Genomic DNA, 21,025 nt, shown 5'->3' on the forward strand with positions numbered 1-21,025 from the left:
AAAGCTCTAACAAGAACACATCTGAATCAAAGTGAGAGTTACAGTATCTACTGCCTATAGGTTTTCAGCAGTCTATTAAGCATCAACCAAGACTAATGTTAAATGCTGAAGAAAACAGATACAGGGAGACCCTGCCTAATAGTTTACAGTGTAAGACAACCAATATGGATGTGGATTAGCTCACTTTTGCCAACCACTCTGTATCAGTTCCCAAAATTATCCTTTTGGAAACCTGGTACCCTGCTGAATGGATTTCTTGGTCACCATGTACAGTAAATCACAGGATCCTGCCTGCAGCACATGTTCCAGTTCCCAGACACACGAAATCTCTCCTGATTCTTAGTAACAAAAGCCAAATGAAAAAGAAAACAAACAAAATCCTGAGAAGTGAACCCAGGATTCCCATTTCTTTTAGGCCTCAGGAAAGTGCTAATTTTTATGGCTATATTATCCTATTGACATTATGAGGAAACAATCTAGTTTCTTTTATTGCAGAAAATTTTTCTTTACATCTAATATTTTATTCCATGGCTAGAAATTCCTACCCATCCTATATAATAAAAAGGGAATATACAAATTAACCATCACTCTGCCACAAAGAGGGCAGCACCCTCAGAGGAGGTGGGGTTTCTGTAACACAAGATGGCTGCACCCACAGCGGAGGCTGAGTTCCCAGAATGAGCCTTACGAGCAATCAGTGGGACCCAAGGCTGCGCCCCTCCCACCCCTGTAGGGCTTGACAGGGGACCTCAGGATGCACCTCCTTCCTGGCAGGACTTGACAGGGAACTTCAGGCCATGCCCCCTGCCCTGGCACCAGGCCCAGGGACCTGAGGCCACCCCCCACCCCACCATGGCGCTGGGCCGGTGGGGACCTGAGGTTGTGCTCCCCACCTGGCGGGGTTTGACAGGGACTTCAAGGTACACCCCTTCCCTCTCACCCGCCTCAGTGCTGGGCTGGGGAACCTGAGGCCGCACCCCTCGCCCAGACACTAAGCCAGGGGACCTAAGGCTGTGCCCCCCGGCCTCAGGCTTGACAAGGGTGGGACAGGCCGGGTCTGGAAATAGCCCAATGGGGAGGGGGCAGCCAGGTTTGGGTCTAGAAAAATTTTGAGGTGCACATGGGTAGGCGGGGACTTGTCTCTGGGTCCTGTGGTATGCCCCAGACTCTGACAGGAGGAAGATTTTCATATACAATTTACTAATTTTCTTTCATCTCTGACACTTCTATTACAGAAAAAGGGCAAGTAGCAATATTAAAATATTTTCTCTAATTAATTCCCCCCCCCTTTTTTTTATAGGTGTATAAACTATTTATTAACAGACGAGGCCTACAGGCTTATTTCTTCTTGGACACACAGTGAGACCCCGGCGGCCTGTGATCTTGGTATGCTGGACTCGAACACGAAGACCCCAGAAGTGGCACAGCCCTCTGTGGGCCCCAATTTTCTTCAGCCGCTCCAGGTCCTCACAAAGCTTGTTGTCAAGACCATTGGCCAGGACCTGGCTGTATTTCCCGTCTTTCACATCCTCTGTCTGTTCAAGAACCAGTCTGGAAGCTTGTGCTGGCATGGGTTCTGCATAATGGTGATGACACGGTTCCACTTCGTCCTCCGTGAGCTCTCCTGCCCTCTTGGTGAGGTCAATGTCTGCTTTCCTCAGCACCACGTGAGCATACCTTCACCCTACACCCTTCATTGCAGTGATGGCAAAGGCTATTTTCCGCCGCCCATCGATATTGTGTTGAGTACTCGCAAAATGTGCTGGAACTTCTCAGGAATCACTAGAGACATGGTGGCAGCGGCGTGCAGGCCTCCTGTGGAAGAGCTAATTAATCCCCTCTTAATGTGCATGAATCTCATGCACAGGGCCACTAGTTTATATATATAATCTCATTAGAAATTACTTCTTTTTTCAAGTATCACCAATGAGATGCATAAGAGAGTGCATTATTAGTTATCTGGCAGATTCCCTAGTGCTGAAGTAAATTATGATTTCACCAAAGTAAAATTTGTGCTAATATGATTCAAGAGCTAAAGTTCCTAAAAAGTTCAAGAGAAAACTCACAAAAAGTCCAACGATGAGAGAGGAAGAAAATCCAATTAGGTTCTTAGGAAACTTTACATTAGAATTCATTTCTATCCCATGAGACTAATGAAATTTTTAAGTTTGCTACCTTGAAGACAATGGTATGCAATTAAATGAGCATATTATTGCTTTTTGTTTTGGAAGACCATGCTACAAATGTTTCTATCACATGTGTTTAAGAGTGGCTGGGCAGATCAATGAAAAACCAACACTATTTACCTCTATAACCACATAAGACTGTTTTTATGGCTTCAGCTGCCATCCGAAGCTGAATTTGATATTTTGGCAGGTACAATCCTAAAATAGTTTTTTCCATTTTTAGAATATACCTAGAACACCAATCTTGCTATGGAATTCCCTATAGGTTATAAGTAAACACAGGAAGCAGTACTACCTTAATTCATCCCATGCAGTTTCAGACTTAATTCCTTTCTGCGCAATATTCCACTGATAAAAAATCATGCTTCATAATTTTCTATTTTTTCATATTTAGTGTCGAGCTCCTCTTGGTGAATTTGTTCAGACTGAGGACATTGGACGAGCTTCCCTTCACTGATGGAGTTTCTGGTGCCTAAGAAGGCTTGACCGCCTGCTAAAGTTTCTTCTGCATACGTTACAGGAATAAGGTTGCTCACCTGTGTGGGTTCTCCGATGTTTAATAAGGTGGGAATTCTGACTGAATTTTTTCCCACATTCATGACATGTAAAGGGCTTCTCTCCAGTGTGAATTCTTTGGTGTGTGTGTAGATTTGTATTTTGACTGAAGCTTTTCCCACACCATGAGCATTTATATGGTTTTATCCCTTGGTGTGTTGTTAAGTGCTTATTAAGATCTGAACTCCATTTAAACCTCTTATCACACTGTGAGCATTTATACGGTTTCTCTTCAGTGTGAACTCTTTGGTGCTTAATAAGGTCAGAGCTAACTCTGAAGTTTTTCCCACATTCCTGGCATTTAAAAGGCTTCTCTCCTGCACGTTCTTTCTTGTGACGATCCATAAGTTTCAGCAGCTCTTGTTTCCAGGTTGAAAGTTTCTTTCTTTTCTTCACTGTAAAGTCTTGGTGCCTGTGTATATTTACCCTGTGTATATCACCATGATTTTCTTTGACTGCTGTTTTCTGGGGAACTTTCACTCTGGCCTTTTTTGATATTATATCTCCAGGAGCTTGTATTTCCAAGTCAGAAGGACATATAGGCTGATGATTTTCAGTGTCATTTTTGAGCTTTAACCCTGTTGGAATTAATATGACAATCAACCTGCTGAATGGCAGAGCAAGAAAACCACAGGAATAGAGAGGGGGATTAAAATCAAAGATCATTGATTTGTAGTAATAAGAAGAATCTCAAAATGTTAATTCCTTGCAAAGATTCCTATTAAGGCACATTTCTCTTCTTCCCATAGTGTATTTACCTATAGGCAGCTCTCCAGGACTGTTCATGATCTCTGTGGATCCTTGAACCCATGGCTCTTTCCCTTGTTCTAGACAGGAGATGACTTTAGGTTTGGGGAGCACAAAAATGGCTGTGAAATGAAAAAAACTAAGGTCAAGGACCGCTAACTTAACAATGGTTAACTAATTCAAGATTATTTCAGTAAGAGTAAAGAACACGTAACAATTTGTTATCCCCAAATAGTTAAATGGTTAGACTCTCATATCAGCTATTAGTTTTATTTTAGTTTTTAAATATATTTTATTGATTTTTTTACAGAGAGAAAGAGAGAGGGATAGAGAGTTAGAAACATCGATAAGAGAGAATCATCGATCAGCTGCCTCTTGCACACTCCCTACTGGGGATGTGCCCGCAACCAAGGTAGATGCCCTTGACCGGGATAGAACCTGGGACCTTTCAGTCCACAGGCTGACGCTCTATCCACTGAGCCAAACCGGTTTTGGCTCAGCTATTAGTTTTATACTACACTGCATTTGTAGGTTGATATGCAAAGTGGAGATTAGCTTGGTCAATAGAAAGGACATAGTCATGGGAATTCTGTGCATGTTCCCTTCTTCTGCCACCAATAACTGCACACTTGACCAAGTTGGACTAAACTCTAGAGATGTCAGAGTCATATTAATTCTTTAAGAGTCACCTGAATAAGACCAGGCCTAGTAGAGCCAATGTGAAGGTCAGTGGGTTAGGAATCATATACACGTGATTCCTACCATAATTATAGTAGCCTTTTATTTCGCTCTTCATCACCAGAAACTAAACTAGGAAAGGTTTCTACCACTCCTGCAGCTCACTGGTTCGTATCCAGTTGGATAAAACAGATCAACATCGTTTAGTGGAATTTTTCTACATATAAATTTCCAAAGATGGGGAGTATTCATCATTCAATATTTCAACAAATATGTATTAACTGGCTATGGCATGCCAAACACTTTATGAAATAGGAATATAGTGGTGAATAAGCCAAAATCCCCTGATCTCATAGAACTTATCTTCTAGTGGGAAACTGAGGTAATCAAACATCAAAAAAACGGACAAAAGGAAATATCAAGTAGTAACAAATGTTTCTGTGTTTTTTAAATCCTTACCCAAGAATATTTTCATGTCACTTTTATTTTTTTTATTTTTATTTTTTTTTAATCCTCACTTGAAAATAGTTTTCGACTGATTTTTAAAAAAATATATTTTATTAATTTTTTACAGAGAGGAAGAGAGAGGGATAGAAAGCTAGAAACATCGATGAGAGAGAGATATCAATCAGCTGCCTCTTGCACACCCCCTACTAGGGATATTCCCGCAACCAAGGTACATGCCCTTGACTGGAATCGAACCCAGGACCCTTCAGTCCCCAAGCCGATGCTCTATCCATTGAGCCAAACCGGTCTCGGCTCATGTCACTTTTAGATAGTGGAAGGGGAAAAAAGAGAGTGACAGAGAGAGAAACATGGATATGAGAGAGATACATTGACTCTCACATGAACCCTGACTGGGCCAGGAACAACCCATGACCTTTCAGTGTATGAGGTGACGCTCTAACCACTTAGAAACACCAGCCAGGGCAAGAAATGGTAATTTAAAACAAAAAAAACACACACAAAAAAACTGAAGCAGGATAAGAGAGCATCTAAGATTCTATTTCTACCCTAGCCGGTTTTGCTCAGTGGATAGAGCATTGGCCTGCAGACGAAAGGATCCCAGGTTCGATCCCAGTCAAGGACATGTACCTTTTTTTTTTTTTTTTTTTTTAAATATAGTTTATTGATTTTTTACAGAGAGGAGGAGAGAGGGAGAGAGAGCTAGAAACGTCAATGAGAGAGAAACATCGACCAGCTGCCTCTTGCATACCCCCTACCGGGGATGTGCCCGCAACCAATGTAGGTGCCCTTGACCGGAATCAAACCTGGGACCTTTCAGTCTGCAGACCGATGCTCTACCACTGAGCCAAACTGGTTTTGGCGAGGACATGTACCTTGGTTGGCATCTCCTCGGGCCCTGGCCCTGTTCAGAGGCAACCAATTGATTTATTTCTCTCACATCCATGTTTCTTTCTTTCCCTCTCTCTTCCACTCTCCCTAAAAATCAATGGAAAAATATCCTCGGGTGAGGATTAACAAAACAAAAAAGAAGAAATAAAAGAAAAAGAAAAGAAAAAATTATTCTCTTTCTGTGAAGCTATTTGAGATATGGCTATGTGGAAGATTTTATGTGGGACTAGGAGAAAGTGATATTTGAGCAGAACAAAATGTGCAAGTTTTGTCATATAGCAGAAAAGTATGTCAAGTAGAGGAAAGGGGAAAGTAGAATTGAGCATGGTTATTTAAGAAAACAGCAAGAAGCCCTGGCCAGGTAGCCCAATTATTAGAACATCATCCCAAAATGCCAAGGTTGCAGGTTTGATCCCCAATCAGGGAACATATAAGAATCAACCAATGAATGCATAAATAAGTGGAACAACAAACTAGTTTCTCCCTTTCTCCCCTCTTCTCTCTTTCTAAAATCAATACATTAAAAAAACAACAACAACAAACCAAACAGCTGACAAGAAAACCAGTGTGGCTAAAGAGAACTGAACAAGGGGCACAAGTTGAAGAAGAAGAGGCAGAAAGGAGAAGAGACACCATATTTTGAAGGGTCCTGAGAACTTTGATAAAGAAAAGTTTTAATTTTATTCTGAATATGGTGAGAAGTCATCATAAGATTTTGAAATAGGAAAATATCATAGTCTGATCAGATTTTAAAGATTCTGGCTGCTGCATAGAAAATAGACTATTGCAGGGCAAGAGTGTTTGCATGATCTGCCAGTTAAAAAGCTCCTAAGATGGGCTTGGTGTGAGATGATGCCGATTTAGACCAGGATGCTAATGATGAGACACAGTTGGACTTAGGATATATTGTGAAGAGGGAACCAAGAGAATTGTTATGTATTAGTAGTGGAGTATGATGACAAGCTAATGGGGAAGAATGACTATGTGTCTTGCTCTGAGCTACTGAGTGAGCAAAGCTGATCTTTACTGAGATGAAAAAGTTATGAGAAGAGCAGGTTTAAGGGAAAGAGACCCAGAATTCTATGTAGGATAAGGAATGTGCACTTGGAAAAAGCTCCCAGATGATCTAGACACACACCTTTTCTCTGCAAACAACATCAAGTTAAGAACCAACTAACTCCTGGAACAGACTGTCCCTCAGGGGAGCATTCACAATAAGATGAGAACATGACAGATTACTCAGCTTCTATACAAAGGGAAGGGAGAATATTTACCTAGAGAGATGACAGTCTCAAAGTTTTCCTGCATTACATCATTGTATAGGGCCTTCTGACCCGGATCCAGTAATTCCCATTCTTCTTGGGAAAAAAACACGGCCACCTCTTCAAATGTCAATAAGCTCTAAAGAAGAGAATGGGCTTCAGCTCAGTACCTGCCACTCCAGAAGTAACTCTAACATCTGGCCCATGAAATTAATAGTAGGCAAAGCACTGAAGGAATTAATTTTTTTTAAGTGAGAAGGCAGAAAGGAAGGAGGCAAGGGATCAGCAAAACAGTCTGGGAAGTATCTAGTTCCCTAGGAAGAACATCTGGGCAAAATGCCTCTGAGCACTGCGGGGCAGTGTAGGTCATGGGCAGCAGGGAAAGGCAGCCCTGAAGAGCTCAAAAGCACAGCTCACCTGGGACTCAGGTAAGATGAGCTCAGGTGCCACTGTCCAGTCTTTGGTGTTTGTCTGCTCAGGAAAGTTTAGGATCTGGTGAGTAGGCACAGCTGTAGATGGAAAAGAGCCATAGGAAAATTCTCTTGCTTCTATGAATATTCTGGGCACATTTCTAAAATATACAAGATCTGATTCTTTCAGTAGAGAAGGGACTCCTTTACAAGTGTTATGTGGTATCTAGAAGTGGCTATCAGCCCTACAATCAGTTCCCAAATTGACTGTCCTCAGTTTTCATGACTGGTCAATAAAAAGAAGTCTCATTTTTTCCTTATATTACCTAAATTATTCTGAGTTGGGCAAAAATTAGGTGTCTGAAAAAGTAGGAGAGTCCAGTGTGTCAGGTAAAGTAAGTAGGAAGGTGAAAATGAGCATATTAAGTTTAGGAAACAGCAAGACCTGTGTGGCTAAAGTGGACGGAGCCAGGGTACAAGTGGCAGGTGAGTGAGTAGGAGTTAGATCTTGGAGAAGTTTACATACCTCATAAGGAGTTTAGATATTATTCTGAATGTGAAAAGTTATTGTAAGGTTTTGAAGCAGAGAACTGTCATACCTCATCAGGTGTTTTAAAGACTGACTGCTTTGTGGAAAACAGACCATGGAAAGGTAAGAGTGGTGTCAGGGCATCAGTTAAAAAACTGATTAGAGAAGCCACTGGCTTAGACCAGAATGCTAACAGGGCAAGAGGATGAGACATGGTTAGACTCAGGCTATGATGCAAAGAAGACTAGTGATGCATGAGTAGTGGAATATGAATGGCAAGTTCAGATTAAAGCAAGCATGTGAAACTTGCAGCTGGTGGGCCGCATGCTATAAATGAGGCATGCACCCTATTGGCTATGAGTTTGACATGCTTGGACTAAAGGATGACCCAGGTATTCTGGCCTGAAATATTGGGTAAATGGTGGTAGCATTTATGGAAATGAAAAGATAAAAGAGCAGATTTGTAAGCAAGAGTGAATAGTAGGGGACAGTGGAGAATTTTAGGATAAGGAATGAGCTTTATGAACTTTGTAAAAAGCTTGAGATGATCTGGATACACTTTTCCCTGACCATACCATCAAGTTGAGAACCAATTAGCAACTGGAACCAGGGTGCATTCCCAGTAAGCTAAGAACATTAGATTATTCAACTTCTACATAAAGGACAGAGAGAATCTTTACCTAGAGAGATGACAGTCTCATAGTTTTCCTGCATTACATCATTGTAGAGAGTCTTCTGACTGATATCCAATAATCCCCATTCTTCCTGGGAAAAATACACGGCCACTTCTTCAAATGTCAATAAGCTCTAAAGAAGAGAATGGGCTTCAGCTGAGTACTGGCCACTCAGAAGTAGCCCTAACATTCATCCAGTCCACAAACTACATGGTAGGCCAGGCACTGAAGAAATAAACAATACATGATTTTTTTTTTTTTTTTTTAAGTGAAAAGGCAGAAAGGAAGGAGGCAAGGGATCAGCAGTCTGGGAAGTGTCCAATCACCCAGGGAGAACATCGGGGCTAAATGCCTCTGAGCACTGCGGGGCAGTGTGGGTCATGGGCAGCAGGGAAAGGCAGCCCTGAAGAGCTCAAAAACACAGCTCACCTGGGACTCAGGTAAGATGAGCTCAGGTGCCACTGTCCAGTCTTTGGTGTCTGTCTGCTCAGGAAAGTCTAGGATCTGGTGAGTAGGCACAGCTATGGGTGGAAAAGAGCTATCAGAAATTTCTCTCACTTCTATGCACATGTTACACTCGTTTCTAAAATAAAATCTTGATTCTTTCAGTAGTTGGGAAACCTTTATAAGTGTGAAGTGGCCTTATCATTGTAAGAACTAAGTATTTATCAACCCCCAGAACAAGTTGCCCAGTTTTCACGAGTGAAATTAATAAAACAAAAACATTAACTTTCTCTCATGACATAAATAGTTCCGAGTTAAGGAGTTAAGAAAATTTTAACAGATTTGAAAATGAAATACTCATGGACTCCAGTGTACAGTAGGAGATGTATTATTTATCATTTATTTATTTTCATAGTACACAATTACAGTTCACATACTGCCACTGACAGCACATTTGTGATCCCAATTTCTTCTGTGATTTGAGGATGGGGTGGCCCAATCCTCCACTTTTCTAAGGAACAGTGTTCATGGTGTTATTACCAGGGTGCTCTGGATTGGATATTTCTGTACCTTAGGCCAATCCCCACCTTCACAACAGCTGGTCTATTCTAAGGCCATCTGTGAGGGGAGGGGGCAGGGGTAATCATAATTGCTAACATGACTACATCTGCACAGCCACAAAGCTGGGAACCAGAAAGTGCCCACAATGTTCTGGCTGGACAAATTGCGAACACAGCTCCCAGCAAAGAAATTATCATGAAGCTCCTTACCCCTCTCACACATAGGCTCAGTTTCTTTATGAGTATTCCTGCTCAGCTGTTGTTCATTCCAAAATTCTTCATCCTGGGACCTGCCCACTGGCTGGGACTCTGCTGGCTTCAGTTTGAAGCCTGAGGTCTCTGCTGTTTCTCCCAAGAGCACTGCCTCCTTTCCCAGCACATGGACTGCAACCTGAAAATAATTCCCATCCATGTTACCAGAACTTACTTGAGGCTTGGGGCTTGTGGAAGGGGGAGGAGAAAGCAGAGTCCAGATTGTAGGAAGTATGAGACACTAAAGGAAATGACAAAAAGACTTTAAGAGATAATGGGCTAGGCGGCAAGCGTTGAGCGTTGATCTATGAACCAGGAGGTCACGGTTGATTCCCTATCAGGGAACGTGCCCAGGTTATGGGCTCAATCCCCAGTAGGAGGCATGCAGGAGGCAGCCAATCAATGATTCTCACATCACTGACGCTTCTCTCTCCCTTCCCTTTTCCTCTCTGGTATCAATAAAAAAATGTTAAAACAAAAAACTAAAAAACAAAGAGATAATAGGCCACAATTTTTCATGAAGAGCTATCTAACTGGTCTTGTTCAGTGGATAGAATGTCAAACTGCAGACCTAAGAGTCTTGGGCTTGATTATTATCAAGGGCACATACCTTGGTTGCAGGCTCTTTCCTGGCCCTGGTCAGGAGGTGTGCAGGAGGCAACCAATCGATGTGTTTCTCTCACGTCAATATTTCTATCTTTCCCTCTTTCTTCCACTCTCTTTAAAAAAAAAAAAATCAATGGAAAAATATCCTTGGGTGAGGATTAAAAAAAAAACAAAAAAAAACACACCTATCCACAAATGTGGGAAAGTCAGGATAAAAGGAAAAAGATATGGCTACTGCCAGCCCTCCATCAGAATAGTCTCCACTCCTCTCTATAAAGCCCAGCTCAGACCACTAGGAGGGTTGTGCAGGCCTCCTATTCTCATGCTGTCTTGACAGTATCTCTCTATTCACTTAGATCCCTGCTGGATTTCTTGTCTTATACTTTCCTCAAAAGATTAAAAATTTTTACTGTCCTATCAATCAGATTTTCTCCATGTCCAGGAAAGGTTTTACAGAGAATGTGGATAAAATGGAGAAGAAAGGGGAAAGAATGATTCTGACTCCAACCTCTCTTTAGATGATCTTGACACCAAACACATGCCCTGCCTTGTATTCTTGACAGTAGGCCTGAAGCCAGTTGATATGCTGCCACCTGCCCAAGGGCATACCCTGGATTCCCACTCACCAGCAGAGCCAAGGACCAACCACTAAGGGAGGACAGAGAAGGCTCTTGTCTATTGTAGGAAGGACACTATCTCCTTGTCTTTCTTCTCTGTCACTCTGTTGGGATTTCCAAATCTTTGTTTTCATTTTTTTAAATTTATCCTTTCTTCCTCTGCAGTCTTCCCTACTAACATTTTGGGTTCTCTTGCTATCCTTTCCTTTTATACGTTCTCCCTTTTTTCTGATCTGCCCATTCTTCTCCAATTTCTTGTTGCCCTTTGTTTCTTAGAACTTAAGACCCATCTCCTACACCAAGGCAGACTAAGCTTATTACTCTCAATGCATTCTGGCTCCAAAGAGGGAAATGCAACTCTCTCTATGGCCAAGGAAGTCTCTGCCAGAATCTCCAAAACCTGTGGAATGACTATTGCTGCAGATCAGTGGTTTCAGGTCCTGCCTTAGAAACAACAGATCATTGGCCTAAAGCAACAACAGATCATTGATCTAATTCATCTTACTTCTCAGTTAACTGACTCTAACCCCATTTATCCATTTTCATTCTATATCACTGTATGTTAATCAGGAATCTTCTCACCCCATTCTTCGTTTGACCAGATTCACTCTGCCAGTGGTCTACCAAGGCCACAGCCTCTTCAATGCTCTGTAGGTGGTACTTCTTTATCTGGGTCTGAGTATCCTTGGGCAGAATGGTCAGGAACTGTTCTAGCACCAGCAGATCCAAGATCTCTTCTTTTGAGTGTATGTCTGGTCTCAGCCATTGACGGCATAATTCCTGAAGTTGGCCAACAGCCACCCGGGGTCCAGCTGCTTCATGATAGTGGAAATTCCGGAAGTGTTGGCGAAAGGTCTCAGGACTGGAACTGTCCATTTGTACAGTATATTTTTTACCCTGAGAGGAGCTCTCTGTCACAGGTCCCTTGGTCTCCCACAGAGCCTTGATCTGAGGATGCAGGTACTCAGCCACTTTCAGATCTACCATCATCATTCTGCTGGAACAGTTGTTCCTGTGGGCACACCACCAGTACCACCTCTGACAACTAAGGCCCAGTCTGGTCTGGAATAAAATCAATAAAAGGATCTTCTTCCTAAGGCACCGAGGACAGAAAAAAACCAGGTCAATAAGAAAATCACATGAACTTTACTACTTGCTACTTATTGTGAGAGAAAAGTGAAAACATCCTGCCTTGCCTTCTCTTTAAAATCAACTGCCAAGCAGGCCCTTGGTTTCTCTCCTTTTCTTTATATTATTCAGTTGATCTATAAGACAACTCATTAAAGACAAATGCCAATCGATGACTTTTCCTTTAATAAGAAAATAATAAATGGGTGAAAACTGGTGGGTGAGAAAATTGGCACCCAATGACTCCAAAGAGTTTGGAAATTATCCAAAGAGTTCATTGATGTGCTTCCTATCATATCTTCGCCATGTAAAAAAAAAAAAAAAAAAAAAAAAGTATTATGAAAACATTCTGAGTTTCTCTTAAATTTTAATATATCACCCTAGCCTTCTGCTTTTAATAAGAGGCACAACTTCTATGACCCTCCATGCTCTTGTGATGATTGAAGCCTTCACTTTGTGGAACATTTGAGACTCTCCTTTACTTGCATAAATACTTGGCAGGAGACTGAGACAGTGAGACCAGAGTAGAAGGAAAGTAATTAGGGGAAAAGTAGCATTTTCTTCTCAAAAAGCATCCCCCAGTTAAGAAACTGAGATGCTAAACATTCTTTTTTGGCACTTCTTTGCAAGACTTAGTATTAAGGGCATTATGCAGAAGATTTAAACCTGTATTTTATTATTTTTATTTTTTTATTATTTTTTTGTCTTTATTTTTTATACTGTATTTTTAAATGTCTGTTTACTTCCACTAGGAAAAATCACAACCGACCTTTCTTTACAAAACGTATGTCCAAATACCAAGTCATGAAAAGGGTGAGAATGGCAGTTGGTGATGATTATGCTGACCCTTCTGCTGACTTTACGTTTCAAGTGTCTTTTAGAGTTCTAAGGGGCCTATGGAGAGTTTCATAAGCCTCCCTCTCCCAGAGGTGAAGCTGCAGAACCGGCACTGAGATTCCGTACAGGATGCCACGGTATTCACCAATGAATGGCCAGCTCCTCGCTGTCCACCCCGGCTCAGGAGGTCCGGGGACTTTGGCCTCAGGAGAAAGTGATCGCTCTTAGGCTGAACTGAGGCTCTCTGGCGGTTAACATCAGTAGTAATGGCCCCCAAGCTCTCCCCAACCCCACCCCACACCACCCAACCCCCCGGCAAAAACAAAACAAAACAAAACAAAAACACCCCAAAACCCACGCCAGCAGAGGCGGGAACGTAGACATTTCTGGAGGGCATTCGGGATTCGTGAGCACTGTGCAAGCGGGCAGCGTAGGAGCGTGCCGCCGCCGCGGGCCCGACGCTTCTGCCCGCAAAGGGCAGGAAGAGTGACCTCCGGAGCCTGAGGGCCGGCCTCGCCCGAGACAGGCTCTCGTGGCTGGGCCACGAGAAATAGCGTCTCGCCTCCAACCACCTTGCAGTGGCCTCGAGCAGAGGCCGGCAGGTCTCGGAGGCTCCGCAGCAGACGCCGAGGGGGGAGGGATTCTTAGTTACCTCAGGCAGCGGAGTTCCGTGAGGGCCGCTTCCTCGCCCTCCGACTCAACCGCACGTCGCCGCACTTCCGGCTGCTTCCCAAGGACCAAAGCTACCGGCTCGACACTCAAAGCGGGTCCAGAGCCCCGAGAAGTGCGGATTCTGGTGCGGCCAGACAGGGCCGACAGACCTACCGGACGCCTAGCCCGCCTGGGGCCTTTCCTACGCAAGTGTGTGAAACCCCGTTCCTACCGGAAGCGGAAGTGGTGTGCTTCCCGACTGGCTCCGCCCCGAGCTGAGTCAGCTGGGGCTGAGCGCGGGGGATCCAGGCTTCGCGGAAGGAACCTGCCTCCTGTGGGGTTCAGCCCCTGTGCCCGGAGGAGTTAATGCTCCGGAGTCTCCAGGATGTGGAGCCTAGAAGGACCCTGCGCGCGGCTTGGCCGGTGGGTGGCGCTGTCTCGCGGCCTGGCTGTGAGGCGGGGAGCGTCGGGTGGTCCCTGAATCCCCTTCCGGAGGCCGCGGCCGTTATCCGGAGCCCCGCCAGGTGGAGGTCGCCGCCCACTGATCTCGCAGGGTCCTCGGCCTTCCTGGTCCCTAGCACATCACGGCCTCAAGAAGGAAGACTTTTTGTTCCGTCCAGGATCAACGGACCTGAGGTTACCCGTTTTGGGCTGTGCATCTCACAATTGTTTTTTCTTGTGAGGTATGTGGAATAGGTTACATTTCTAGTTCTCCATGACAAAGAGCTAAGAAGTGACCTGCGAGGGTCACATAATTTACCATTGGCCGCTCCTAGACTGTAATCTAGTTTCCCTGTTGTCCTTTTTCAGGACAGCATGCTTCCTGTAGAGTGGGAACCTTCTTTTTATCTTGTATTTCCTGCAGTGTCTGACCGAATTACCTGATTAAGATGTGCATTCCACACATATTTACTAAATCATAGTCAAAGGAATCTGAGTATTTCGTTTTGGTTGTGTTCTAATTACTAGTGTTTTCATAGTACTAGTCTCTACCAGTCAAAGAATTATTTTTTTTTAATGGGAGAGCTCCCCATTTTCTTTTTTTTTTAAATATATTTTACTGATTTTTTTACAGAGAGGAAGAGGGAGGGATAGAGAGTTAGAAACATCGATGAGAGAGAATCATTGATCAGCTGCCTCCTGCACACCCCCTACTCCCCAGTACATGCCCTTGACCGGAATGGAACCTGGGACCCTTGAGGCCACAGGCCGACGCTCTATCCACTGAGCCAAACCGGCTTGGGCCAGTCAAAGAATTATTTAAGTCCACCAGGTGTAGTCAGTGTTACGAAGTTCATAGAACAAGGTCTTTAAATCAAAGAATCTGACAGAAGTACTCAAGCAATTTCATGAGTATCAGTATTACAGTAGGAAAAGGGAGGACTTTAGCTGAATGCTTTAGAAATTCCAAGGAAATGGATGTTGAGTTTTGGTTGGGAAAAAACTATAAAAGACCTCGAGGGATTTGCCAGCAGATGGGAGTGAGCAGAGGGTGAGGCACCAATTTTCAGCCAATGTGCTGCAAGAGTTTTAAAATATGCCAATACCTGACTATTAGTCAGGGGCATCGAACTGTTTTCCCTTACATTGTCAAATGAAAAGATGACAACAGCCAACACAAGAGCCATCCAATGTGAATGAGTCAAAATTCATTCTCCATGACAGATATTTTTTCAGATTAGCAAAAAATACACATTTTTTGGTGTGCTGTAGGATTTATGGGAATCAATTGATCAGAAATACCATTAGAGAAACTTTTTAAAATTTTTCAAGTGGAAAAATTGAGTCTTGGTTCAAATTAAACAAAATCTACACTGAAGAGAAACCAAATAAAGTCTCAAATATAAAATGTGTATTATTTGCCGAGAGAGCATCAGCCTGCGGACTGAAAGGTCCTGGGTTCAATTCTGATCAAGGGCATGTACCTTGGTTGCGGGCACATCCACAGTAGGAGGTGTGCAAGAGGCAGTTGATCGATGATTCTCGCTCATCGATGTTTCTAACTCTCTATCCCTCTCTCTTCCTCTCTGTAAAAAATCAATAAAATATATATATATTTTTAAAAAGTGTATTATTTAAAACCCTAATGTAAATTTAGGAAAACAAACAAAAACACAGATCTTTAAAATTTTTTTAACTTTTTAATTATGGTGAAATATTTATAAAACCATTATACTCACCTCTGAGAATTGCCATGATTCTGAAACTTGCTAATATCCCACATATGAAACAGTTTCATTGGAAAAGAATACTTAATACACCAGATGTACACAAAGAAGATCTGAGAAGTGGAAAGGTGCCAGTAACAAATAATTTACCTTCTTAAAGATGACTTTGTTAAAGATCAGTCTTAAGAATGTTATATTGACCACGACGGGTTTGGCTCAATGGATAGAGCGTCGGCTTGGGGACTGAAGAGTCCCAGGTTTGATTCTGGTCAAGGGCATGTACCTTGGTTGCGGGCATATCCCCAGTAGAGGGTGTGCAAGAGGCAGCTGATCGATGACTCTCTCTCTCATCGATGTTTCTAACTATCTCTCTCTCTTCCTCTCTGTACAAAAATCAATAAAATATATTTTTTTAAAAAAGAATGTTATATTGAATGTAATCAAAGTTGGATTTTATTCATATGGACAGCAGAAACTACTATATTTTTCACTTAAAAATATTTATAACTGTTACTGAATTCTCACTTTCTAGACATCCCATCTTGGAATCTATCCAGGTGGATGGGCTGCTGCCCAGTGAACACGACACACAGAGCAATATGAACACCATTTTCTTTTCTGGCAGTGAGATAAAATCAGGTACTTTTGGAAGATTTTACATCTCTGCTACATAAGATTACTCTGTCCTTGCCTTTGAAGCTTCCACATTCCCATGTTCTCAAGCACCATTAAAAAAATTTTATTAACTGATTTTTTTAAAAAGAGGGAGAGAGAGAAACATTGATTTGTTGTCCCACTTACTTATGCACTTATTGGTTGATTCTTGTATTTGCCCTGAAGGGATGGAATCCACAACCTTGGCATATTGGGATAATGCTCTAACCAGCTGAGCTACCCGGCCAGTGCCTCAAGCATTTTTTTGTGCTAATCCGAGGATATATTTTCCATTGATTTTTAGAGAGTGTGGAAGGGAAAGAGAAAGGGGAAAAACAAGAGAGGGAGAAATATCCATGTTCAAGAGGCATGTCAATTGGTTTCATGCACCTTGACTACTGGGAATTGAACCCGCAACCCAGGCACATGCCTTTGGCCAGGAATCGAACCCATGACCCTTCAGTGCATAAGCTGATGCTCTAACCACTGAGCACACTAGCCAGGATGAGCACCACTTTTTATTGAGACTTATCTCACCTGGGTCTTTACTTGTGAGCACACTTGTCTACTCTCTTCCTGTGTCTTTTTCTGTGTTGATTTACAGAGTATGCAGGTATTCCTGTTACTCCTGACTAGTTCTGCTATATTTGTCGAAGAGAAGCAGGGAGGTTCTGAAAACAGATCATGTCTTTCTTGCCAGAGTGAGAGCAAGAGGGGACTTTATTTATTTATTTATTTATTTATTTATTTATTGCTGGTTTTGCATTATTTTTTGCTCTTTCCAGTCTGAAGCTACTATCATGGGCATTTAATTATACAAATGACACTTATAAAAAATAAAAGACCAAGACACCCAGAGTGAGATGCATGGCGGACGAGGGTTGGGGGGCTGGTAGGGGTGCAGCTGGGAGCCAAGGGTCAGGGCTGGGTGTCTCCTCAGAGGAGAGTGACACCCGGCTTCGTCCCACCCCAGACCCAGAATCAGACAAGGAGCACCAATCCGCCAGCTGGAGGCTCTGGCTGAGCAGGCAGGAGGCGGGACCTGTGAGGCACCAAGGCCTGGAGATGCTGCCGGAGGTTTGCCCGTGCCACCTCCAACAATGACATTTCATTAAAAAATAATAATACTGATTTGATCATTTTCTGCTTCCAGTTGCAGGGCTGGTGCCCCAAGGGGCCACCGAAGGGCTTGGGCCAAGGGTCTGGCTGCTGGAAGTTGGGGGGAACCTCAGCTGGGAGGGTGGGGAGGGCAGGAGACTCCAGTTAAACCCCCGCCACACCCAGGGCTCTAGCCCCCACTGCTCCTCAGCCACTTTGGGGAAATAAGGCTCAGAGTTGTCTGAGGTCAGAAGAGGTGCCAGCCTCGCCACAGCAGAGAGGACGGAGGGTCCCCAGTCCCGCTATGGGCCGGGCCACGGCGCCGACCCACCGGGAGAGGCCACGCAGAGCAGCAGGGGAGACACTGTTTTCTCTGGGTTTCCAGTACGAAAGGCAAGGGGCACAAGGGACAAGCCACCGTGGGCGGTGCCCACCTGGAGAGGAATTAGCGAGGGAGGGGGGACGGGGGACAGGGATGCGGGGGCGGGCCTAGTACTCCCACAGAGTGGCAGGGTCGATGGTCTCCGCACAGGCCTTCAGGACCCTTGCCTGGTCCCCCTTCAGGTAGCGTGGCCACCTTGTTGTAGTCGCAGAACTCAAAGATGTCGACAGGGGTGTCGCTGCTGCTGGTGACCAAGGAGTCGCTGCCCAGCGTCCAATACTTGCCTGTGGAGTCTTCGATGTTGTAGGCGCCGTCGTTGAACTCGAGCTGGAAGACGTCATAGTTGGAGCGGTTGGCGTCCAGGGTGCCCGTGACCTTGCGGCAGCCGATGAAGCCGTGCTCCTCGCGGAACACGATGGGGCAGTTGGTCAGCTTCATGAGGAAGAGCTCCGTGTCCCCTGCTGTCTCCACCGAGGCGGCCAGCTGCCCGTTCTTCTTGGCCGTCACGAACTTGCAATTGGACGCACGTAGTGAGATCCGCCGGTCGCGCCACTTGATGTCAAAGTAGCAGCTGGCACTCTTGGCAGAGGCCCCCGGTGGCCGTCAGCGTCCAGTGCTTTCCCGTGTGGGTTCGGAAGGCGCACTTTTTGGTGTCGCGGTCGACCAATTGGAAAGTCTCTTGGTCGGTCTCTTCGTCCTGATTGGCCGACAGGTCCATACCCTGTCACGTGGATATGTTCCTTCCTCTGGTTGGCGTCCTGCAGCACGGCCTGGGCGCAGCTCTTGGTTGGTGGCCTTGCCCGCGTTGAGCATGCCTCTGGGTCCCGACGGCGCCAGGTAGCGGCCCTCGCAGTGGCGGAAGGCCACCTTCCCGGAGCGTGTAGCCCGTGGCGAGCTCCGGGCGCCCTGTGTGGCCAGGAAGCGTAGCCAGCAGTCGGCACGCAGTAGCGCTGGTCCGGGAAGGCCAGCCTGATGAGTGAGTCGGCCAGCCGCGCGCACGCGGGTCAGGCTGTAGATGTTGACCTGCGGGTGCATGGCGATGTGCACGCTCCACTTCTCGCTGGCGACACCTGGCGACACGGTCTGCGCGAAGCATGACAGGCGGTCCTCGGTGCCACCGAAGTAGCACCGGAGCACCTCGGACTGCAGTGACTAGCGGCCGTTGTGCGCCACGATCAGGAAGCGGCAGTTGGCGCCTCGCGCTCGCAGGTCACGTGGTCGCTCGCAGGTCAGGCTGCTGTCCTTGTCTGTCGCCAGGTAGCGGCACAGGTGGCTGCGCAGGCACACGGCCGCGCTGCCCGCCTAGTCGGGCGGCTGCTCCAGCGTCCAAATCTGCTGCTGCTTCTTCGACTGCGGCCGACGCGTTCACCTTGAACCCGAATGCCTGGGCCGTCAGGTACTTGTTGCCGCAGTTGATGAGGCCGAACTGGATCTGCACCGCCTCGGCGTGCCGTTGTCAGAGGGCAGTTATGGTGGCGGCCGGCGGCAGGCCCCGCACGGCCCAGGAGGTGGGTGGCGGGTCCCCGCAGTAGCGCCTGGCTCCTTTGTTTCCCCAACAGCAGCCCCCTGCCCGCCGCAGCGCTCCACCAAGAGAGGACTTTAGCAGTGGCAACTTTCTGAGTTTATAGGACCTTTACCTCTAGACCAGTGGTCGGCAAACTGTGGCTCTTGAGCCACATGCGATTCTTTGGCCCCCTTGAGTGTGGCTCTTCCACAAACTACCACGTGCAGGCACGCACATCCAGTTCGATTAAAACTTCGTGGCCCATGCGCAGAAGTCAGTTTTTGGCTCTCAAAAGAAATTTCAATCGTTGTACTGTTGATATTTGGCTCTGTTAACTAATGAGTTTGCCGACCACTGCTCTAGACTAACACTTCAATTATGAACCCTTATCCCTTTAGCTCATTACCCTTCGGTACAAATGCCTGTGCCTTCTAGGGCATTAAGCTAGTTTTGGGTTTTTTGTTTTGTCTGAAGACATCATCAAGCCTGCCTGTCAATATCAGACTGCTCCCTGAAGTTCTCCCAATGTAGTCTTACAGTGACCTCAGCACCAGAAGACAGTCCTGCAAGTATTATCTGACCACAGATGGCACAAATAGGTGCATACATTCTATGTGCTAGGCACTGTGCTAGTGTTTTTTACATGCAATAATTTGTGATATCTCATGAAAACAAGGCCAAGAACAACTATGCATCTGAAATTTGCTAGAAAGGGAGCTACACTGGGACTGAGTAGAGGCTCCTGTTGGAAAGCCTTTCAGTGCCAAAAGCAAATACCTGGGAGTCCTATAAGCCTCAAGCTGCAATGCTCCAAGTAGGAGCAACACCAGTTAGACAAATCATAAGATTAGGAGCGAGAACAAAGGGGAGGGGCACTTCCTATTCCTGTAAGATTTACAATGCATACAGGTTACGATCTTAACCAGAGAATGCTTATTAACATCAACTTGGCACTACTCACCCATTTCATGGCATCAGCAACCACATCAACCCTGTCCCACTCCTACCACTGTGGATCCTACACTCATCTCTCAAATCCTTAAACACCTTCTTCTCCCCCCGCCCAGCACACACACACACACACACACACACACACACACACACATCACCACTGCCCTCTTGTAGGTCAGAGAAAAGCAGAGAAATAAGAAACTAAGATTTTTAAAAACTGGCTCAGAAAACCAAGGAACTCAATTCCAAACTGAGGCAGGGCTGAGGTAAGACTAATAAAAATGGTTGGGGCAATAAACTGATGAACCAAAAGACAGATATAAAGACAGTAGAGCAACAAACAGACTGTCAAATTATAGCGGGGAGGGGAGGGAGATTTGGGGGAGATAAGAGATCAATCGAAGGACTTGTACACATGCATATAAATACAACCAATGGAAACAAAACTCGGGGGAGCGAGGGTATGTATGAGGGGGGGCAATGTTAAAATATGTACACAGATAATAATTTAATTTAAAAAAATGGTTGGGGCATATAGAGTTTTTTTCTCACTTGGTAGCTGGTTTCCTATGGAATGTTTTATCCTTGTTTCCCAAACAACTGCTAGTTAGATCTTTTCCTGAGATGTTTTCCTGGTTTCAGAATGTCCTTCTCCTAGAATATCTCCTCCTTTTCTCTCTTTCCCATAGGCACACTCTCCTAAAATTCCTATTCCTGATTATCCATTCTAAAATATGCTTTCTCCTAATAATTTTGTCCTTTCTCCACTAAGGGAC

The 21,025-nt window shown here is 44.9% G+C and overlaps 1 protein-coding gene and 2 pseudogenes across 8 annotated transcripts; all 3 read right to left on the bottom strand.

Annotated features, from left to right (window-relative positions):
• Positions 1–1,181: 1,181 nt before the first annotated feature.
• On the bottom strand, positions 1,182–1,861 carry LOC311621940 (small ribosomal subunit protein uS13-like; annotated as a pseudogene). The gene has a single exon. The product of its transcript is annotated as a small ribosomal subunit protein uS13-like (transcript).
• On the bottom strand, positions 1,661–15,204 carry ZNF75A (zinc finger protein 75A). Of its 6 annotated transcripts, XM_084882313.1 has the most exons (9): positions 13,494–15,204; positions 11,459–11,969; positions 9,612–9,792; positions 8,827–8,918; positions 8,404–8,530; positions 7,202–7,293; positions 6,797–6,923; positions 3,500–3,610; positions 1,661–3,319 (listed from the first exon to the last, which is right to left on the bottom strand). In XM_084882313.1, the coding sequence occupies exons 2-9, from the start codon at positions 11,867–11,869 to the stop codon at positions 2,637–2,639; spliced, it is 1,824 nt and encodes a 607-aa protein (XP_084738439.1). In that variant the 5' UTR covers positions 11,870–11,969; positions 13,494–15,204; the 3' UTR covers positions 1,661–2,636. The 6 variants fall into 6 exon arrangements, with proteins under 6 accessions (XP_084738439.1, XP_084738442.1, XP_084738441.1 ...); XM_084882316.1 differs by lacking the exon at positions 6,797–6,923 and having other exon boundaries at positions 13,494–15,203; XM_084882315.1 differs by lacking the exons at positions 8,404–8,530; positions 8,827–8,918.
• On the bottom strand, positions 15,205–20,268 carry LOC311621745 (fascin-like; annotated as a pseudogene). Its single transcript has 2 exons — positions 20,260–20,268; positions 15,205–19,235 (listed from the first exon to the last, which is right to left on the bottom strand). The product of its transcript is annotated as a fascin-like (transcript).
• Between the last annotated feature and the right edge of the window lie 757 nt (positions 20,269–21,025).

The sequence above is a fragment of the Pipistrellus hanaki genome (assembly GCF_964339955.1).
Source record: "Pipistrellus hanaki genome assembly, chromosome: 4".
Lineage (NCBI taxonomy): Eukaryota > Metazoa > Chordata > Mammalia > Chiroptera > Vespertilionidae > Pipistrellus > Pipistrellus hanaki.

Coding starts and splice junctions, on each gene's coding strand:
- ZNF75A (XM_084882313.1), bottom strand. CDS start 11,869: ATGATGATGGTAGATCTGAAAGTGGCTGAGTACCTGCATCCTCAGATC. Junction 7,294..8,403: donor TGAGACTGTCATCTCTCTAG/GTAAAGATTCTC, acceptor TTCCATCTACAG/CTGTGCCTACTCACCAGATC. Junction 6,924..7,201: donor TCATCTTACCTGAGTCCCAG/GTGAGCTGTGCT, acceptor TCTCTTCTTTAG/AGCTTATTGACATTTGAAGA.